The sequence below is a fragment of the Chrysemys picta genome, chromosome 5 (assembly GCF_011386835.1).
Source record: "Chrysemys picta bellii isolate R12L10 chromosome 5, ASM1138683v2, whole genome shotgun sequence".
Lineage (NCBI taxonomy): Eukaryota > Metazoa > Chordata > Testudines > Emydidae > Chrysemys > Chrysemys picta.
Window position 1 is genome coordinate 42,956,356 of NC_088795.1, and position 20,156 is coordinate 42,976,511.

The following is a 20,156-nucleotide window of genomic DNA, read 5'->3' on the forward strand; positions in this document are numbered from 1 at the left end:
ATTCCAGACTGTTCCACTCAGAGAAAGAATGTAACAGCTGCACCATTACTGCAAATATAATAAAAACGTGTCTTTCAGTACAAATTAATGCTAGAAAGACTATTGTTTAAAGAAAGCTGTTCCATATTGCCCTGCCACTGTGACTCAAGCGTAACCTGAAGGCACTTATAACATCTGGGCATGAAAAGGTAGTTCAGTTTCCACACCCATTGGCTTCTCTGTGTAGAGTTGTGAAGAATGCTATTTGTACTGGCAGAATTGTGATGAGAACACCTGTTCACTAGGAACTGGACTGCAGCCATCAGCTCATTTCACACAGAACAGCAAGCAGCCATCAGATGGTCATGACTGTAAGTTGTTGTTGACATAGACCAGATTTAAATCAATGACTTATTACCAATCCCATGAAATGCTTAGTCCCATTAAGAAGTGTTATCTTTAACAATCTGGTTTACAGTAAATAGCAAGACACAGAAGGCATTGAGAGTTCTTCCTTGTTAGTTTGTTTTCATAATTGTAAGTATTTGTTTAAAATACAAACATTGACTTTGTGGTCTCAGTTCAATCCCTAGGGGCCAAGAATCCACATTACAAAAAGCACTAGCACATTTGGCAGTTTTAGCAGAGAGGTAAAAGAATGAATGGACTTGAATTCTGAACTACTTTCTCACCATAATGTATGATCTAGTACCTCCTGGTTATGTTTCAGGTGTGTTGGTGGGGCAATAGGTGGCAATTTCCTCTTCCTGCTCTGGTTCAGCAAACCACTTAAGCATGTATTTAAAGTTAATCCCATGATTAGGAGTTTTGTTAAAAAGAGACAGTTAATTAACACATGCGCAAGTGCTTTTCTGCTGAATTGGGGTCCCTGCAATGCTGTCAGTCAAGTAGCCTTCGTGATCAGTAAACTGTACTTTAATTTTTTTTAAACGCTTCTGTTCCTCATAAAACTGAAATGTAGGAATTATGATGCTAAGCCAAAATCTTCACGCAGCTTCTAAATGAGAATAAATGTCACTATAACCTGACCTACAAACACACAGTCATCTGTGTATTCAGTAATGGGACTAATGAAGGGAAACTTTGTGTGCAGAGGCGACTCTACAAAGAAATTAAAACTTTTGCAAGTAGTGATTTAGTGTTTTATGCACAAAATGCTGTGTAAGAAGATATTGATAGCGACATATCAGTAAATGAAGTTAGAATGATAATTTTAAAAAACTGTTTTCTTCTCTTCATGCAGGGACCTGAATTGATGAATAAATATGTTGGTGAATCTGAACGAGCAGTGAGAGAGGTAAGAAGATGCTAGTTGCGAGTCAGGGCCCATTGCATGTTGTGCTGGATCTATGCTCATTTTTCAATCTCTCCTATGTTAATAATACATTGTCTGGTTAACCTTAAGCTTTCAAAAAAAACCCTAACCAAACAAAAAAAACCCACTCTCCCTTTGACCAGGGATTTTGAGGAGAAATGAAATTTCTTTGATTTTGAGTTTTGTTTGCTTTCTTTGTGTTTTTATTTGCTTTTTGCTTTTAGAAAGTTAGTGGGGTGTGTCAAAATCAGGCTTACAGTGAAAGTTGCTATTGAAGCTACATTATATAGTATGATATAACTTAGCTCCAAAGTAAGTCCACTTTTAAAAAGCGGCTACAAGATGTTATTCTTGGCCCGTTAGCTTTTGGAGTTAGAATAGGGTGTTTGAATGCATGACTTTTGTCCAGCAATTCTCCCACAGCCCAGTAAACTATTTTATTGTTGTTTCTCTAGATCTTCAGGAAAGCCAGAGCTGTCTCACCTTCCATTCTTTTCTTTGATGAAATAGATGCCTTGGCAGTTGAAAGAGGGAGGTAAGGAATACTTCTACAAAAATACTCAATGTTCATTTCTGTTCTGATAAGTGACTTTAGAAATGGATTTGTTGAGATCCCAGGTTTGTCTTTCTATGATTCCATATCATATGTGTACCCTTTTCAAGTAAAAGGAGTTCTTTCATCACTGCCAGTCCAGCATACTCAACCTGGCATCTGAAGGCAAGGTGGTGGTTTCTTCTTTTCTCACATCATTACCAGTAATAAAGATTCTGCAGACCAACTCCATATACTTCAGTTCCCTTCAATGGCAGGGATCTGGACTACCTGCTATTTAGTATCAGGTCTTGTCCATTGCTCATCTCTGAGTTCCATTAATTGCACTAAACCAAAGAGAGTTCAGAAGTTTGTCCTGCTAAAGAAGGGTAGAAGTTTTTAGTTGGTGTAATTTACTTCCTTATTTCAGTCATAAGTCTGAATTTAAGCAGCAGAGTAATTCCACTGAAGTCCAGTTGAGGTGCTTTGCTGGATTGGGGCCTTGATGGAATGATTTCGAAGCATCTATGTCCTTAAAATGTAAAGTGAAAAAATCCTGTGTTGCTGAGCAATAATGCTAACAATCTTTTCATAACGTCTTGCACTAAACCAAAGAGAGTTCAGAAGTTTGCCCTGCTAAAGAAGGGTAGAAGTTTTCAGTTGGTGTAATTTACTTCCTTATTTCAGTAGAAATAGTATATTTTTTTCAAATGTACCTACTTCCTCTTATAACTTAAGCTTGTGCAATTAGATTTGCTATGGTTTAAAATATTTAAAACAATTTCTTCTCATTAGTAGCCTGTGTGGTACTTGTTGCATGTTACCTTCTCCTCATTCATACAAATCCAATCAACTTACTGGGCGGTACTTTTATTATGATCATACTAGCCCCAAGTGTTGCCAATAAGGCCTGGTTTACACTTAAAACTTTTACCAGCACAGCAGTGTTGGTCAGGAGTGTGTGTGTGGGGGGGGAAAACACCCACCTCTAGTGACATTAGTGTCGACAAAGCCCCCAGAGTAGATGCAGCCATGCTGACAGAAACCCGCTTCTGTCAGCATAGGTAACATTGTTCAGGGAGGTAGTGTTCCTACACCTGCAGAAAAACTCCTTTCTGTTGGCATAAGCTGTATCTACTCAAGGGACTCTGCCAGCATAGCTATACTGGCATAGGCTCTCTAGGTAGACTTAAACTAAGAGTTTGACTTCGGTGAGAGAAGTAGCAGGCTGTGTATCCATACCAGTTTCTGTAGAGGATACCAGCAAAATGGGAAGACAGGGATAAAAGATGTCAGTGGGACTCTTCATCAGTTTCAATACATTGTTTAGTGTGTGGTGGTAACTTGTGTTGAATACAGCTATATTCTAAAATCATTTACAAATAAATCCGTATTTTCTCCTGAAATTTCAAAAGTTGGCACATGGTACAAGGCTTCCCCATCAGTCTCCCTCTCAATATATAATTTCTGCAACTAGAAAATTTGTAAACTTTCTAGAAATGTTAACAGTACCCTAATAAATCATTAGAATCACCAGCCTTCTTATCACAATAGATGTGCAAAAAATGTGTCTTGGAAGAAAGCCAAAATAACAAATCTACCCATTATAGAATTGTTAATGTATTTAATGTTTAGAAAATCTACTTCAGCAAGAAGAAACTTTTTTTTTGAAGAATAAAGCACAGTAATTTTTTAACCAGCCTTTTCAGTCTACGCCCTGAGGCTCTGAGGTTTTCTGGATTCTTTTAGGGGGTAAATAACCCAACTTCTCTTACCTGCAGGGGAAAAAATCGCCCTGGGACAACTTGCTGAAATATGTGGTATGACCTGCTGTAGTCATGTTATATTGGAGACATCTGTTTTTGGAGCTTTAAAAAGAACAGGGTGGGACACACAAATATTTCATTGTCAAATCTGAAGCAGATGGGAGGTAAAATATGTAGCGGAGTTCTCATAAAATTCATCTGAAATTAAACAATGTAGGAAACCAGACAAGGCACTTATTAGAAATAGCCTGTTTTTACAGGCTGATTTTGCACAGTAGGAATTTGCAAATGCATTGGAGATGCTAACAATTTGCAGCCTCTGGAGATCCATTTCCTGTACCATTACTAACCATACTGAAGGAAACACCTGTTTATGTTGTCCCCCTCTTCTCTTAGTGAGTTGAATTGTTTTTCTCTATCTCAGCAGTACAAAATACTATGATACAATTTTTGTAAGGATTTTTTCCCTCTTTTTAAATTCTGTTTACAAATTGTCTTATTTGTTGACTCCATTTGACCAGAAAATGAGCCAGATCCAAGGAGCTTGGAGGCAGGTAACCTCTTCCGGTTCTGGGAGACATCTGTGTGGCAGAAGTATATCTCCATAAACAGACATAGGGAATCATAAACTGTTAAGGTAGTTTTTTGAATAGTTAAAAATAGTATCCACAAATGGAATAATACTTAAGTTTTTCTAACTAATCCTCACAATACAACTAATTAGTGTTCTCCCCAATTTATAGATGAGAAAATTCAGGCAGAACGACTGACCTGACTAAGGCCCAAAAGCAAGAAGCACTATTAGAACCGGGATTAAAATTTAGAAGTTCCTGCCTTCTATCCCTTTGTTGAGACTATTAGACAATGCCTCACATAAATATGATTGCCCAAATTAAGATACATAGTACTGCAGTGTTACTGCGTCTCAGTGATTTCCACATTGTGTATTAAATTATGGGATTCTGGATTAGCAATCTAGCATTTGCTCCCTACTGTGGTTCTTGGTAATTGTTTAATATTACAGCAGAGTGCTGTAGAATGCTCCTTATTAAGACTGAATTACCTTTACAAAATATACTAATGAACAAATGCAAAGGAAGTAGAGAGAAAAACAAAAAAATTAGGCGCTGGAAGGATTGAGATTGAGTTTTAAATATATATCCATAGACACACATGAAGGGGAGGAGATAAATCTATAAATACGTGAAGGGTGTAAACAACAAGGCTGGGGAGGAATTACTGAGGACATTACAAGGGGTTATGAACAGAATAATGAAATTAAATTAAGAAAGGGAAAACTTCTGCTGAAAAACATTTTTTTGACAGTGAGATCTCGTATGCTGTAGAACAGTCGCATTGGAAAGTAGTGGCAGGTTATTGCTTGGCACATATTAAACAAAACTGGACAAACCACAAATTTATGTACAAAGAGCACTGGCAGAGAGAAGGACTAGATGACATAATAGATGTTTTCCATCATTCCATGGTTCTGACTAACTCTAGGTTCCATTAGCTAGTTATGTTTTTTTCTAACGTCTGTAAAATGGTGTTATGACTGTTTGCAGAAAAGACTACGACATTAAGGTCAGAAACACATTACTGGTCCAGATACAATAGTGAGCAAGGAATGTTTGGGTCCAAGTAATCCTTTCCCCTTTCAAAGCTTAAAACTCTTAACAAAGTGCATAGCTGCAGAGAATTATGGGTACTTGTTATTCCTTGGTATCCGGACTATGTAAAATCTAATTCTTCTGGCCATTAGAGGTTGCCAACAGGAAATGGCTTGGTAATCAGACTTGAAAGTGATGAATGAACATGGCTCTGTGTAAATGCAGCACAGACACTCTGTTTGCCGAATTTAAGAAATCTGTGTTCTTTGGAAATGGATTATTGTTTATATGTGTAGATTTTTAGGATTTTTGGGCAGTAGACTTATTTGTTCCTTTTCCTGCTTTTCTGAAGCAAGAAAACTTTTTCCCCTTGGCTGCAAAATCTTGTAACATAAGACATAAAGCATTGTAGGCTGGAGTGAAAGACACTGTTAAATTCCTTTAAAAAAAAAAAAAAATCAATGCTGTGCATTATAAAATCAAAGGCTAAGATAGTTATTAGGCTAGCAGTTTTATTTGGGCAGGGGCGGGGTGATGAGGAGAAGGAGACCTCGGCACTTCCTAAATAGCAGCCAATCCAAGGAGTAATATAGCAGTGATATCTGCGGGACATGTTTTTCCCCCCTCTCCTCTGTGAATAGACTACATTAAAATGACTAAACCACGGTGGGAAGATAAATCTATAAATTTATAAGCCACAGTTTTCAAACCTATAGATTTCAATGGGAGCTTGGGTTGCTCAGAGTCTATAAAACCATGCACTCTATTGAAATGCCAAAATATGGGTTTAGAATCCTAAATTTAGGCGTCCAGGTTTGAAATTTTTTGTCCTGGAGGAATAGAATCTTCTGTTTCCAGTGTGTGGCATCTCTGGTTTTAATAACAAGAGCTGTGTAAATCTTCTGTCTTTTAAACCAAAATTGGCTGTCTTTCTGAAAGACCATGCTTTAGCACAAACACAAATTATTGGGCTTGCAGAAGTCCCTGGGTGAAATCTATGGCGTGTATTATGCAAGAGGTCAGCTCAAAATGCTACCTTCTGGCCTTAAAATGTGTGAGCTGGATGTGTGCAGGGCAAAGTGCCCTAAAATAGGTAAAAGGTTCCCAGCAGAGAAGTCTTCCTGTGTAGGGTGAATGTCCACTAGCACACAGTTGCTGGAGATGGCACAGACCCCCTCATCTGCCCCCATGTCCCATTACTGGTGTAAAAGGATGGGAGGAAGCCTGGAGGTGGAGGGGAGAGGAGGTGTGGAAGAGCAGAGCTCAACTACACTTGAACCTCTGCTGTTGTAAGGGATGTTCTGCCAGCAGCGTAAGTTGCAGCAGGACCTCTCTTGCTTTAACTTACCCTGGGAGTGGGTAGCCCTGAATCGGGAGAACCTCAACTGATTCACTGCCACTGCCATTCTCCAGCACATCTGAGCTGCATACGGATGCTGTGGAAAATCAGGGCCTTTGAATTTCTGGCTGTTAGCTTCAATTTAGAAAGAGTGGCTGGAGTAATAGGTTGGCTCCTCTGAATGAGATTTCTAGCAGAACGAAGGTTCCAGGCCTAATGAGGATTTGTAAAGGGCTAAAGTTTTCTTTGTTGTTTTTTTTAAATAACTTCAGAAAACAGGGCACGAGTTTATTTTGGAATAGCAATATTTACAAGCTGTACCTCTATGTTCTCAGTAAAGTTAACTACTAAAGGCTCTTGTCTAGCATAAATACTCTATCATGTATGCCATGTCTTAAATAGTTTTAAATACTCTATCTGTAAATTTCACTTCTAATTTTAGCGGACTGCATATTTTTAACTCTGTAATTTGAGCTCCCCTTTCTCTTGAAGGCAGTAGGAGTGTTATTGACGTGAGTGGATTGGACTCCTAGGCCCTGACCCGATAATCATTTAGCCCATGAGTAGTTTAACTGACTTCAGTGGGACTACTCACATGGGTAGTTAAGCATGTGCTTTAGTGCTTGCAGGTTCAGGGCCTTAGTTTTTATAAATGTATTTCTTTTGGAAGAAAAAGGAGATCTAATTGTATTTAGAACCAATTAAATATTTTAGGCTTAGTTTATAATCCAGCTGGAAGTACATTGGCATTGTATTTAAATATTGATATAATACATGGCTCTAAAAGTGAAATCCAGACTAGTTATTCACATTCTAGTCTGTAGTACTTCCAGATTAAACTTTAGTTGCTTCCATGGTAGACATGATTGATTACAGTTTTCAACTTGATTAACTTTCAGGAATGCACAGAAGGAGAAATGCTGAGGAAACGGAATGAAAGGAAATGGAAAATGTACTATGCATCAGGTTTCTTCTTTTAAGACAGCTGCAGTGCAGACAGAATAACAGAATTCTAAGTGTTAGCATCTTCCTGTTGTGCCTAGGCATTTGCAGCACAGATGGGAGAACAAGGTTTATAACCTCCCCTCAGTACACATGCAACTACTGTCATGAGTAGACAAGGAGATATAAATGGTCTGGGTAATATCTTTTGGCCAACCACCTAAATAATTATGAATTCAGTGTGTATGATCCATTGGAGGGAGGTCTGTGGGTATCCTCCTGCAGGAAATTCTAACTATTTGGTGCAGTCTGGATCATTTCAAAGGCAAAAACTGTGCTCTGCAGGAACCAGCTATTGCCTTTGTGTATACAACTCCAAAGTAATTCTTAAAAAGGATAGTTTCTGTAAGTGTGCATGTGTATATACAGTGATATGTACACAGAGACATAATGGGTTTTATATTTTAATGTAACTTTTAGAATTAAACTTTTTTCCGTACATGGTGTTCTTTCCCTTATCTTTCCCTCAGTCTTTCTTGTATTCCCTGGCAATTCTCTTCTTCCCTGTTTCTAATCTCCCTTTCCTTCCTCATGCTGTCACGCTACTTTTCCTTTCTAGTTTGTTCTCTGTCCTTCCCTTTTCTTTTTCTGCCTTCAGCCCCTTAGAATGAATGTTTTGTCTCTAATGTGCTTTCTCCTTCTCCCCAAACATATCATCTTGACCCATATCCACTCCTCTCACATACATAGATGTCCACTAAGCACCACCTCACTTCACTAGCTCTCTTCCCAATCACACACTACTCCAATCCACTCTTTTCCCCTAACCACACTTGGTGAACTGGCCCCCCCGCCAAGACACAAACACGTCCCAATCTAGTCTGTTTTCTCCCTCCCTGCAAAATGCACTTGGTATCTTCCCCCACACACACTCCCCCCACCAAATCCATGCTGTATATTTCTCTCTGCTCTGCTGCCAGCAAAATCAATCCTGTATATGTCTCTTATTTCTCCACTCATTGTCCTTATAATATCTTTTGTGATTGAGCTGAGGTGGGGAGAAAAGTCCAGGCTGAGAGAGGAGTGCTGGGAGAAATCTGGTTCCCAGATCTCTCTGGGGCATAGGAAGGCTGTAGGGAGCACAGTCTTCTTCTCCAGGCCAGGGAAACAAGAGGCAAAGTTGTTCACAGTCTCTGAGAGAGAGCAAGCATAGGCAAGACAGCTTCTGTCCAGGAACAGAAGGAGTGAGTGACTGCCAGATGCTCTTTCCACTTTCCCTCTCCCCACGTTGGGATGGGGGGCGCAGGAGAGAGCAAGTGGTTGCAGGGCTCTTACACTATTTCTCACTAGGAGGACAATGGATGGAGGGAAGGTTAGCAGCCCATAATGAGAGGGAGCTCTGCCTGCTCGAATATGAGAGCAGACTGAGCCAGTGGAGAACAGCGCACAGGACCCATTCTGTACCAGCTCATTGAGCAGAGTGGGCCTGCATATTTGGGAGAACTCTCAGAAATTGAAACACAACACTGAATTAGGGAGGGTGTAACTCTGACTTCCCTTTCCTTGGTAAGTTAAATTCTGAAGAGTAACATGCATTTTTGCAAGGCCTTATTATTTTTCATGATTGTATCCTTCTACAACCCCATTTCAAACAGACTCTAATGCATGGTTTCCTTCCCTTTTTCCTGGCTAACTCCTCCAAGTAACTGATGAGAGGTTGGTGTAAATGGAGAAGATGCATATGTACACAGACATTCATGAAGCCAAAATTTAACCCAAGCCCTGGACTTGCCCAGGTTCTCTCCTTTTGAATGGTCTGCAGTTGTGGGAGAGAGGGAGGGCAAGGATGCATTACAGTGGGTACTGCCTGAGTATAGTTGGGTGGAAAACATATGGCAACAGTGTAAATAGTGTCCAAATATAGGGTGCAGTGGGTGAGCAGGAGAAGGGTTAGAGTTATGATCCTCCTTTGTAGCTTTGTGACATCACCACTACAGCCAAAGCAATTCCCTTCTTTGAAGGAAGATTTCTTATTTCAACACTTTTTTAGTCGTACACTATTTTTAGATTGGCCAAAATTTGAAATAGCTTAACTTGCAATTAACTTTACAAACTATCAGTTATAGGCTTTTCTATAGAGTCCATCACATTAATATATAAACAGTGGTCTGACTTCACTGTTGGCCTAATTGACAAACTTGAGTGGAGTTGTGCCTGCATATGCCAGATATGAATTTGGCTCAATATTTCTAAAAGATAATCAGTGTTTCAGTAATAATTGTACACATTTTTGCTATCCATCTGCTTTGTGGGATACCTGATCTGCTGTGTGTGGGGTGGGATCACTTAACATCTCTGTAGCACAGTTTCCCCATTTCTAAAATGGTAGTCATGTTTACCTTGAAGGGATAATGAATGGATGCATGTAAATTATGTTGAAATCCTTGAATGAAAGGTGCTACAGGAAACAGAAGTGTCAGTTATAACCATATTGTATTGCTTGCATGAATGTGATGACCTATGTTTGCAAGGCCAGTAATTTTACTCAAGATCTGGAGATGTTTCATGAAGTCGTATCAGTGTTTAAGAAAAAAAGGCTCAACTGTAAAATAAGGGCCTTACCCATTTTAAAAGCCGTTTTTCTTGGCAAATACCTTAATTTTCATTGTGAAAAATTACTATTCTCTGGGAAGATACTGCCATTATTTATTTATTTGTTTATTAGCTGCTAATGCTATTGGAGTAGAATTTTCTTTTAATTTTGTGGAAAACGTGGAACTGCCAAAGCCATATTTCATCAGAATTTGTGAGGGAAGGAAATAAAACAGTGTGACAGTTAATTACGATCATGGCAGTTGGACTGAAAAGACTGACTTGGCAGGTGCTTCTTGCTGACAGTTTACCCCTACAAAGCCCTGACAGAAATGTCAGACTCAATAAAATCTTTCAGACTATGTGAGTGGAGTGATTTTTGTGTGGGAGTGTGCTGGTAGGGGGCTTTGGTATTTCAGGAACCCTTTACCTCAGTAGCTTATAGAGAAGTTCAGAATCCAGGTCTGTTTGAGCAGATATTAATTTTTTGATACCAACTATTTTGTTATGTCAATGAGTTTTACATTTGTGTCAATGTTAAATTATTTCCTTATAGTTCCTGGAAATGACAGAATCTCAAATTACTTCTTTTACTGGAAGATTTTTAAAGCTCATACCTTTCGATTTTTATTATAACTTTTTTGGTAAAAAGACTAGACCTTTATGTAGGTCTTGTCTAATATTGTATGGTACATACAATGGGCCAGATTGTCTCCCTCCACCCTCACCATGAAAAACTGTGGAAACTTTTCCCATAGAAATCTCAGTGGTGATTCCCATGTAGAGATTACTCCTCAGCATGCTATTAGGTGGAGGGGTTCATATGGTAAAGCTGTGGGATCTGTCCCCTAACCTGGTTATCTCCATGAGTTCAGGTTCATCTGTGCTGAGATGCTACCATTGCCCATGGCAGCCCTCTCCAACTTCTCCCTGGCTTCCCAGCAGTGTAGTCCCAGTGGATCTACTTGAGAGTGACCTAAGCATTACGTTCTCCTTGAAATCCATCATAGTCAATGTTCAAAACCTGGCATGGTCAGCTCACCAGTTGATACTTCACAGGTAGATAAGTTGAATTCCATGTTTTTCTGCAAGACTTTAGTGCTGTGCCTGCTCTGCATAAACATTAAGTTCCATGATACATCTTGTCAGAGTAGGGGGTTCTCCTGGAGTGCCCTTACACTGTTCTGCAATATCTCGGGTGTCCCTTGGGCTGCCACCCTCCTCTCCTTCCAAAAAGGCTGACTTTGTGGTGCTCCGTACTTATTTGGCGAAATCATGCTCACTTTACCCCTATTATCTTCAGTAGGACTATTCATGTGAGTAAATTGAGAAGGATTAGGCCCATGGTTTGTGAATTCAGATTAGTCTCTTAAACCTCATTTGATTTGTCAGAGAGGTGTCCTCTGTGGGTCTGAGCACAGATCCAAGACCAGAAACTGCTAACTTCTAATCTCCGTTCTGACACAGACACTTCTGTATCTTGGGCAAGTCACTTAAATTCTCCCACCACCTGTAAAATGGGTACAGAAATATGTATCTACCTCGTGGTTTTATTATGAGGGTTAATTTGTTAATGTTTGTATGGAATTCTTATAAATGCTAGGTGGTGGTATTTATTTTGTTATTACTTAACCATTGTTGTTTTTTTCTTTTCAGATTTACTTGTTTGTCACGTGAGTGGTGTTATACTTTCTATTATCAGCCTACTGCACATATAATTTACTGTGGTCCTAAATCTGTTTTCTTTGAAGTCAGTTGCAGCACTGTCTTCTGTGGGAGCAGCATTGGCCCTTTGTATGCAGAATAGTAAGCAGTCATTGTTCAGTCCATGATTTTTCTGGAAAGTTGAACAGCATAGTCGCTGTTGCTGAAATCAGTTAAGCATGATACAGTCCTCTTACTGATTTTAAAAAAATGTAGTAGAGTTTGGCCTTCAAGTTATGTGGCAGCTTCAGGATATTGTATTGAAACCAGATAAGAGGAAACAGGAACTTCATCATTCTTACAGGTATCTTCTTTAGGTGCTTAAAGCATTATTTTGAGGGAATAAGTAGGTTCTTGGGTTGATTTTAAGCAGTTAATCCAAAAGACACTGGTGAAGCTTACTTTTGATTTCTTAGAATTTACTTTCATTGAGCAATCCTTGTCTTCCACCTTCTTATCTACTACATTACGGTCCTGATTCTGCAACTTGACTTTGTTCAGAGCTCCTGCACCAAGCCCCATTGAAGTCGACAGAGTTCTGTGCAGGCAAACTGCTGAACCTGATCAATTTCAGGATCAGGGCTTCAATAAGTTTCTGAGTTAAAATGATACATGCTGTATTCTGCATAACTACTCATTTTTACATCAATCCTGCAAACACCTCTAGGACTAAGGGTCTGTCTGTGTTTTCATTATGAATGCTTGTTTACAAATTTCATTCGTGAGCTGAATCTTTAACATCTCATTTTGGGGGGATATTTCTTTTTAAATTTTAAAAAATCTGTTCAACTTTTTAAGTTTAAGAAGTGAAAAAATAAATAGCAGATGATTTCTCAAAAATGGCTTTCTTTTTTAAAACTAGTTATTTAGCCTTGGAAGTGAATGTCTATTTATTTGAGAGGAAGATAAATAATAAGCATATCAGTTACACAGTATAATGCCAAAAGTACATGATGCTGTACAATGGGCTAGATGTGCCAAACAAGTACAGCGTGCAATGTCTTGGCAATGCGGGGGAGGAGGGAGAGGAAATGTTGGTGTCGGCAACCTTCTTTTTCTCCAAAGGTATTGCTTATAAATATAACAGGGATGTTACATTTATTTTAAACCATGGTTTTGGGCCTCACCTGCACATACCCTATCACATAAAGTAAACTCCTCAGCTTGAGGTTCAACTCACTTACTTACCTGATGCTGGGTATGGAGCCATACCTTCCCAAATGCATTACTTTCCTTTCCACCTTCACCCAAGCAGCCACTCTTACAGCTCTTTCTTTGGGCATCTGTGCAAAGATGGCCAGATGCAACACCCGTTGAAATCAGACTCCCACTAATTTAAATGGGCATTGGATCAGTCTCCAGGAGCTGGGAGGAGGAAGGTGAACTGAGGTTAACCCCTTGTTTGTCCTGGTGCCAGTGCACCCTATCACAGAATCCCATACGTTAAGCAGCATATATGCTGCTTTGGTTGTCAATCAGATAGCAGTGGTTAATTTTAAGACCTTGATGCAATATAAAATACACCTGTATTCTAGGAATCTTTCACTTCAGAATGTGCATGGGAAATGGATCTTTCACTACTATTGAAGCCTAGTCTGTCTGTCTTACACTAAATAGTGCCATTAATATATAAATAGTTTCACCTGGCATACTTTGGAATTCAGGGAATTTTATGTTATGAGTAAAGACCTGCATACTCATGCTCTCTGAAACCAACAGGCTACCTGCAGAGTTATTTACACTTCAGTGGGAGTAAGGGTGGCAGTAAGTAAGGCTGGCTCCAAGTTATTTAAAAAAAATAAGTGCTATGCTGTAAGAGATTATTGTAAATGTGTAGAAAGTGGGTTAAAGAAGATTTGACAAAAAAATTAATCCATACACAGAAAGAATGACTCGCAAACTGATAGTAATGTTTAGTACTTAGCTACTGCTTTACATTTTTCAGAGCACTGTACAAACATTAATCCTATTTCATATTTAAAAAAAACCTGTCGTTTTATTTTCCCAACATTACAAATGATTTAAAATTCTTAGGCAGTAATGAAGCTGCCAGATTTCTCTTACCCCCTCTTTTAGTTTGGAGTTCTGGGAATTTGTGGTGAGGGTAAGGCACGCGTGCACTCTCTCTCAAACGCTTAATTTTGACTGCCTTCATTCTCAATCAGTTTGTTAACAGGAAATGAGTCTGTACCAGTACGTGCCTTTTGAGGACTGTTTCTGTGTAGTTGTGATGATGAAATCAATGTGTGGAAGTCAGGTGTGTGTGGGGGGGGGCGGGGAGTCTGCTTGACTGGCCGTTGGTTTTGGCAATGTGTAAGTAGGATTGGAGGGCTAATCATAATTCTTTTTCTGACTGCCGTATGTATCAGAAGTCCAGGCAGCCTTAATGAGCATTGCCTGCATTAATTTGAAACCCTTGCTGGGAAATCATGGGAAAATGGAAAAATGCATACTTGTATGTCACCCTTCAGATTAACGGTTTATGCGGCACTGGAGCTCCTTGGAGCACATGGTGATGACGCAGTTCTGGAGCAGCTGGTGAAGAAATCTCTAACGATAAATGTGTGCCTGTCTGCATTTTTATAGGATATCCTGTTAAGTCAAAAGAGTTTATTTACTGTAGAATACAGGCTAAATATGGTGCTCAATATGACCATCTAGTTCAATGAGTAAATACATGCAAATTCAAGGCAGTTGTCTGTGTATCAGGCATTTTATTTTCAGACATTTTATTAATTTTTTTTCAGCCACCTGTCTTTACTATAAAGTATTTTTCCTCTGCCTGTAGCATATTTCCTATCTGTTGCCAAATAATAAAAAAAGACCACATTTCTTCATTGGGATTTGCTATCTTGGGCTGTTGGTCTGGTATCAAATGCCATTGACTTCAGTGGGGCTCTGCATGGATGTAGGAGTTCATGCTGTTGGATTAGTGTACAGTATTGTGGGAGTGGGGAGAGGAGAGTATGTTCTTAAGCCTTATGTACACATAGCATGTAGTTTGTAATTTAACTTTTCTTTTCACTCTTTGAAAACTTTTGGGGATTTTGCCATCAATGAGATTAATTTAGATGCTGTTCAGTTACTTTCCAAGTCCACCCTGTCCATGATTTTTATACTTGGGATAAACATTGTCTCCATACTGAAACTTGCAACGTAGCTGTTCATATCAGAAAGGATACAATGCTCCCTACCCCCCAATAAACACGTATTCCTGCTATTTCTTAAACCCCTCTCCTGGTGACTTCTGGTTTCAGACCATTTTCATGTGCAATTTTCATTTAGGCCCTGATCTTAGAGACTTTCATGCCTAATTGTATGTCTCTGAGTAGTCCCAAGGGTGAGATGTTAAGTCCATGTATAAGTCTTTTCAGGATGGGGTGGCTTTATTACCTATTAAGATTAGCTTACTTTACAAAAGTTGACTCTAATTTATTTTAAGGATCTATTTCCTTTGAAAAGTATTTACTAACCTTCTGCAAACAACTATAATATTTTATCACATTCCACTCCTTTTAAATTGATAGGGCTGTGACCTCTGGGTATGTTAGAAATGCACTCATTTCACTGGGGAATTTTTAACACTGCTGCAGCACAACAAAAAAGCTGACTAATAAAGAAAGTCCCTTCTCTAATATTTCGTAGCAATCCCCTTGGCCCACCCATTATTGCACTAGGCAACATTTATTAAACCAAGAAGGAGATGTCTTCCAGTTTCTGAATATCAACAATATGTTAAAAGCAATAACTATTCTGTGAGTTATGATCTCTGACTCTAAAGCATTTTTCTCAAGGCACTGTTCTCAAATTTATATTGCATCAGCAGTGGTGTTGCATTAGTACACATGCAGCATAAGGTTGCAAAAATAAGGACATACAATAAAAAACTTTTAATTTCTGTATCTTAAAATCTGGTATGATTTTTTTCCTGTTAAATTACAATATGGCCAACAAATACTATTTATTTGTGTGTGCGCATGTATGTGCACACAATCTAGTTATTTTAAATATATTTTTTTAAATTGTTGTAATGGTAAGGCTCCTTTAGCGATATAAGTGGTGCCGGGGACAAAAGAAATATTTACCAAAGAAAGGAGGATAAAATGAGCATCACTAGGAAGGTATTCTAAATAATGGAGAATAACATTTTTTAAAATGTATTGGAAAGTGTCCCTTTAAATACAGGGAGACGAAGTGGCACAAAGTTATGAAGAAATGTGAGTAGTCGGTGGGGAGCAATCCTGTTATGGCAAGGGGGCTGATCCTGGATGATTTACTGTGTCTTTTACATCTTTGGTGGGCAAATCCTATTTGATGACAGTCTGAGTTTTACCCTCTGTAAGGAGCAGGCCTTAATTCTATGATTTAAATTCTGTTATTTGAGGTCAGTAAAATTTTAGTCTTAACACTGTTTGGCTTTACTCCCCGCCCTTTCCTCCCCCACCTGTTTAAACTTCTCAACTCTACTTGCAGCAGTTGTTCAGCAGAGGGAGCTTTTGGAATAAGCTGCTGATTTGTCTTTGCCTTCAGGAGACCCAGTATTTTGGCTTAGCCCAATAGAAAATTTCACCCATCTCGGAAATCAAGAGTTCAGCGTCTGGTCCCAAGCCTGTGAATTTGCAGGCACAGCTTTGCTTCCATTCAGAAGTATTATGGTTTTTAAAAAACGCATTTTAATAATAACTGAACCTTTATTCTGATTTTGATTCAGATACTGTTATAGATGCTGACTTTTCCATTTCTTTTCTTTCAGGAGAGAACTGGCACTTGTTTAGTTTACCTCTTTATATATCTCATTGTATTATATTTTCATTATATGCAAAGATGATCTATTGGCTTTGATATTAAGCTTCTTCTCTCACACACACAATACGTATGTATATATGGCCCTAATATTTCCTAGGTTTTACATCTTAGTATTTTTGATTAAAAACAACATGCCCCTAGTTCTTATAATGTTTTTGAATTAATAATTTTACCTAGTATTGATGTCTTCAGACCAAAGCATAACATTTCAGAAAGGTTTTGTAAATGGGATTTCAGTAACCATACAGTTCCTTTACATTGTTTCAGAGTAGCAGCCGTGTTAGTCTGTATCCTCAAAAAGAACAGGAGTACTTGTGGCACCTTAGAGACTAACACATTTATTAGAGCATAAGCTTTCGTGGACTACCACTTGCATCCGAAGAAGTGGGCTGTAGTCCACGAAAGCTTATGCTCTAATAAATGTGTTAGTCTCTAAGGTGCCACAAGTACTCCTGTTCTTTTTGCCTTTACATTGTGTTATGCAACATCTTTCTCTTCTATATACATACATTTACTTGGGCAGAAGGCAGTTGGCTGATTGTACTGTGAGTTAACTCAAGTGTATTGTAGTTAGCTTAAAAAAATTAGAAGCTGTAAAGAAAATACCAAATTACATTTTTTCTTAACATTTCTTTCATGTGTATTTGAGTTTTGCCATTGACTTTAGTGTGACTAGAATCCGTTCCCAAAGTACTTCAAATGCATAAAATATTTTATGCCTCTGTTTTGGGGTTTAATGTTTTTGGGATTTCAAAACTTGACACTTGTGCCTTTCTTTCCCCCAACGCTTCTCTTCTCTTGTCTCTCTTCTCTTCTTCTGGAGAAACAGATGGATGAATTATAAAGGCAGGAAATGCTTTTATGAGTTAGCTGGCTAGCACTCAAATTGGTCTCATTTGATGGAGATTGAAGAAGTGAAAATATAGTGGAACACTGCAAAATGCATAAGTACTTGTACATTGTACTGCATGGGGTGGCATAAGTAATCACCTGGATAGTGGTAGGAACTGAGGTATTGTCTGTTTAGTTAGGAAGTCATGTGAATCCAGCTATTCCCACCTTAGAAATATTTACACCAGACTATATATATTGTGTGAAAACCTTGTCCAGTCCACCGTGGCAAGGTAGTAAATGACAAGCCCAGATGTTTTTATGAATACTGCGAAATCTTTTGAAGGGCTAATTCTGGAATATAGCCTTAACTAGTTTACATGATTTATGTTATTTTTTCCCTCAACTACTGAAGATGAAAGTGAAAAATCAGAAAGCTATTCTATAAAGATGAAAAGTGTTTTTTTTTTTTTTAATGGTTTTACGGAAGCGTAAACTCTTTCTCATTTGGTAATTATCTGGGAAAGGAAAACTAATGCTGTGGCATTTTTGTTAATCAGGTCTTCAGGTGCTGGGAACGTAGCAGACCGTGTCTTGGCTCAGCTGTTAACGGAAATGGATGGGATAGAACAGTTAAAGGACGTGACAATTTTGGCAGCTACAAACCGACCGGATATGATAGACAAGGTAAGAATAGTTGCATTGTGGTATATACTGGTCTCTTGTGAAAACCAACTTCTGGAATAATTTGATTCTCTTTCAGTGCTTTTCCCTAATTCTCTAATCCAGTTTCTGTTTAAGGGAAGATGTTTGAAAACAGAGACAAAGGAGGAGGAAAGGATTGTCTGCATTTCCTTTTTTTGTTGCATGAGGCTTAGTGAAAATAAAAATATTCTGCAACATCCTTAAGTATCAGTTTTCTGGAAAAAAATTCTTTTTAAATCAAGCTCACAGGATGTGTGTAATATTTCTGTGGAGCCACTTGTGTCTATTTTGCTTTTATAGTGTTTGTTTATGAAGGAGGTTGCTGGACTGCTGGTTTCATTAGTTATTTCCTTTGAAAATATTTAGTAATCAGTGCTGCTAATTCAGCCCATTTCCAGCCATAGCTATTCCAGGTGTAAAACATTACAATTTCTGTTTAGATACTGAGGTGATGATAGCTGGATAATAATTACACCCCATTTTACATTTTGAGAAACTTAAATCTGTAGCTTAGTGCAAAAAAAAACCAAAAACAAAACAACTCTGCAACTCCCCCCAAATCGCTTTAAAACAGTCCACAGCCATGTTCTCTTGTCAGAGTAAAACACACTGGAATGGACTAAGTTTGAACTGCTTTCCTCTAAAAAGCATTTCTAAGTGGTGGTCCTTACTCAAGGAAGTCTTTGCTTGCTTGACTTTGGCTCCAAAAAACACAACCCTCTAGTCACTTGTGTCCAAGAGACATTCCACTGATGGCTGTTATCATTAAGGCTTTTTTATACACTTTGTGTGTTAGCCACTAGGGTAGAGCAGGTCAGGAATTTTTCCTCAAATAAATTTCAGTTGAAAATGTCATTTCTAATTAAAATTATCTGTGGGAATTTTTTGATCCTTGCCAAAAATATTAATTTTCTGTTGAGAAAATTTAAACTAAATATTTCATTTGGCATCAGGTCAATCTGAGTTGAATCTGACAAATCTGAATGTTTGAAGAGAAACATTTCCTTTTGGGTCAGTTCGATGTTATTTTGTGGTCACCTGAACTGCCACAGTGCTTCCTAGAAGTTGAAGTTTGGGTGCCTCATGCCCCCATTTCCCTCTATGCGCCAGACTTGTTGGCTGGACTCCCATTATGCACCATGGTCTCCCCTCTGGTTGGACTGTCTGTTCTGCCAAAAATTCTAGTATTCAAGTTTTTGCCCCGATTTGGGAAAATATCAAATTTTGAAATATTGGAATTTCCCCATGGATGGAAAGCCCAATTTTTGACCAGATATCCTATAGAACAGTGGTTGTCAACCAGGGGTCCTGGGCCCCTTGGGGCCCCTCAAACAGGTTTCAGGGGGGCTGCCAAGCAGGGCCAGTGTTAGACTCACTGGGGCCCAGGCAGAAAGCTGAAGCCCCGCTGCATGGAGCTGAAGCCTGGGGCTCTGAGCCCCGCCACTGGGGGCTGAGGCTAAAGCCTGAGCAACTTAGCTTTTTGGGGGGTCACAGGCAATTGCACTGCTTGCCCATAACACCGGCCCTGGCTTTTATAAGCAGAAAATCAGTTGTGCACAGGTGGGCCGTGGAGTTTTAATAGCATGTTGGGGGGTGGGGCTCAGAATGGAAAAGTTTGAGAACCCCTGCTCTAGAGCAACATAATCACACTTGAGCAAGACATTCCATTCAGAAGAGGGCAGTACTACACAAACATGCTAACTACTAAATGACAAAAACGAGGAGTCTCTAAGGTGCCACAAGAACTCCTTGTTGTTTTTGCTGATAGACTAACATGGCTACCACTCTGAAACCTACTAAATGACAGTAGGCAGAACTCATCCTTGAAATTAGCCTTCTCCAGCAACTGGCTATCAAACCCAACAGGCAGCTACCAAACTGTAATATTAATAGCTGCGCAGGACTTCTGTTACTAGCAATACTGCATTCTGCAGCTACAACTTCTGCTGCAAAAGCAGACCTCTATCATGTGGACTGGAGGATTTTAAATTTAATCTGCTGGTTCTGTTCTAAT

General features: G+C 38.9%; 1 protein-coding gene across 6 annotated transcripts in view; it reads left to right on the forward strand.

Moving 5' to 3' along the window:
- AFG2A (AFG2 AAA ATPase homolog A) overlaps positions 1–20,156 on the forward strand; it is a 292,859-nt gene that overhangs the window by 76,404 nt on the left and 196,299 nt on the right. For 5 of the 6 annotated variants that reach the window (XR_010601332.1, XM_005290348.5, XM_065596351.1 and 2 more), the window contains exons 12-14: positions 1,244–1,297; positions 1,771–1,850; positions 17,998–18,124. Coding sequence is in view for 5 of the 6 variants with exons in the window: in XM_005290348.5 (XP_005290405.2) it covers positions 1,244–1,297; positions 1,771–1,850; positions 17,998–18,124 (261 nt within the window). In the remaining variant the exon portion in view is untranslated. Of the gene's footprint in view, positions 1–1,243; positions 1,298–1,770; positions 1,851–11,752; positions 16,923–17,997; positions 18,125–20,156 lie in introns of those variants that run through there. The other variant, XM_065596349.1, reaches the window with a different exon arrangement.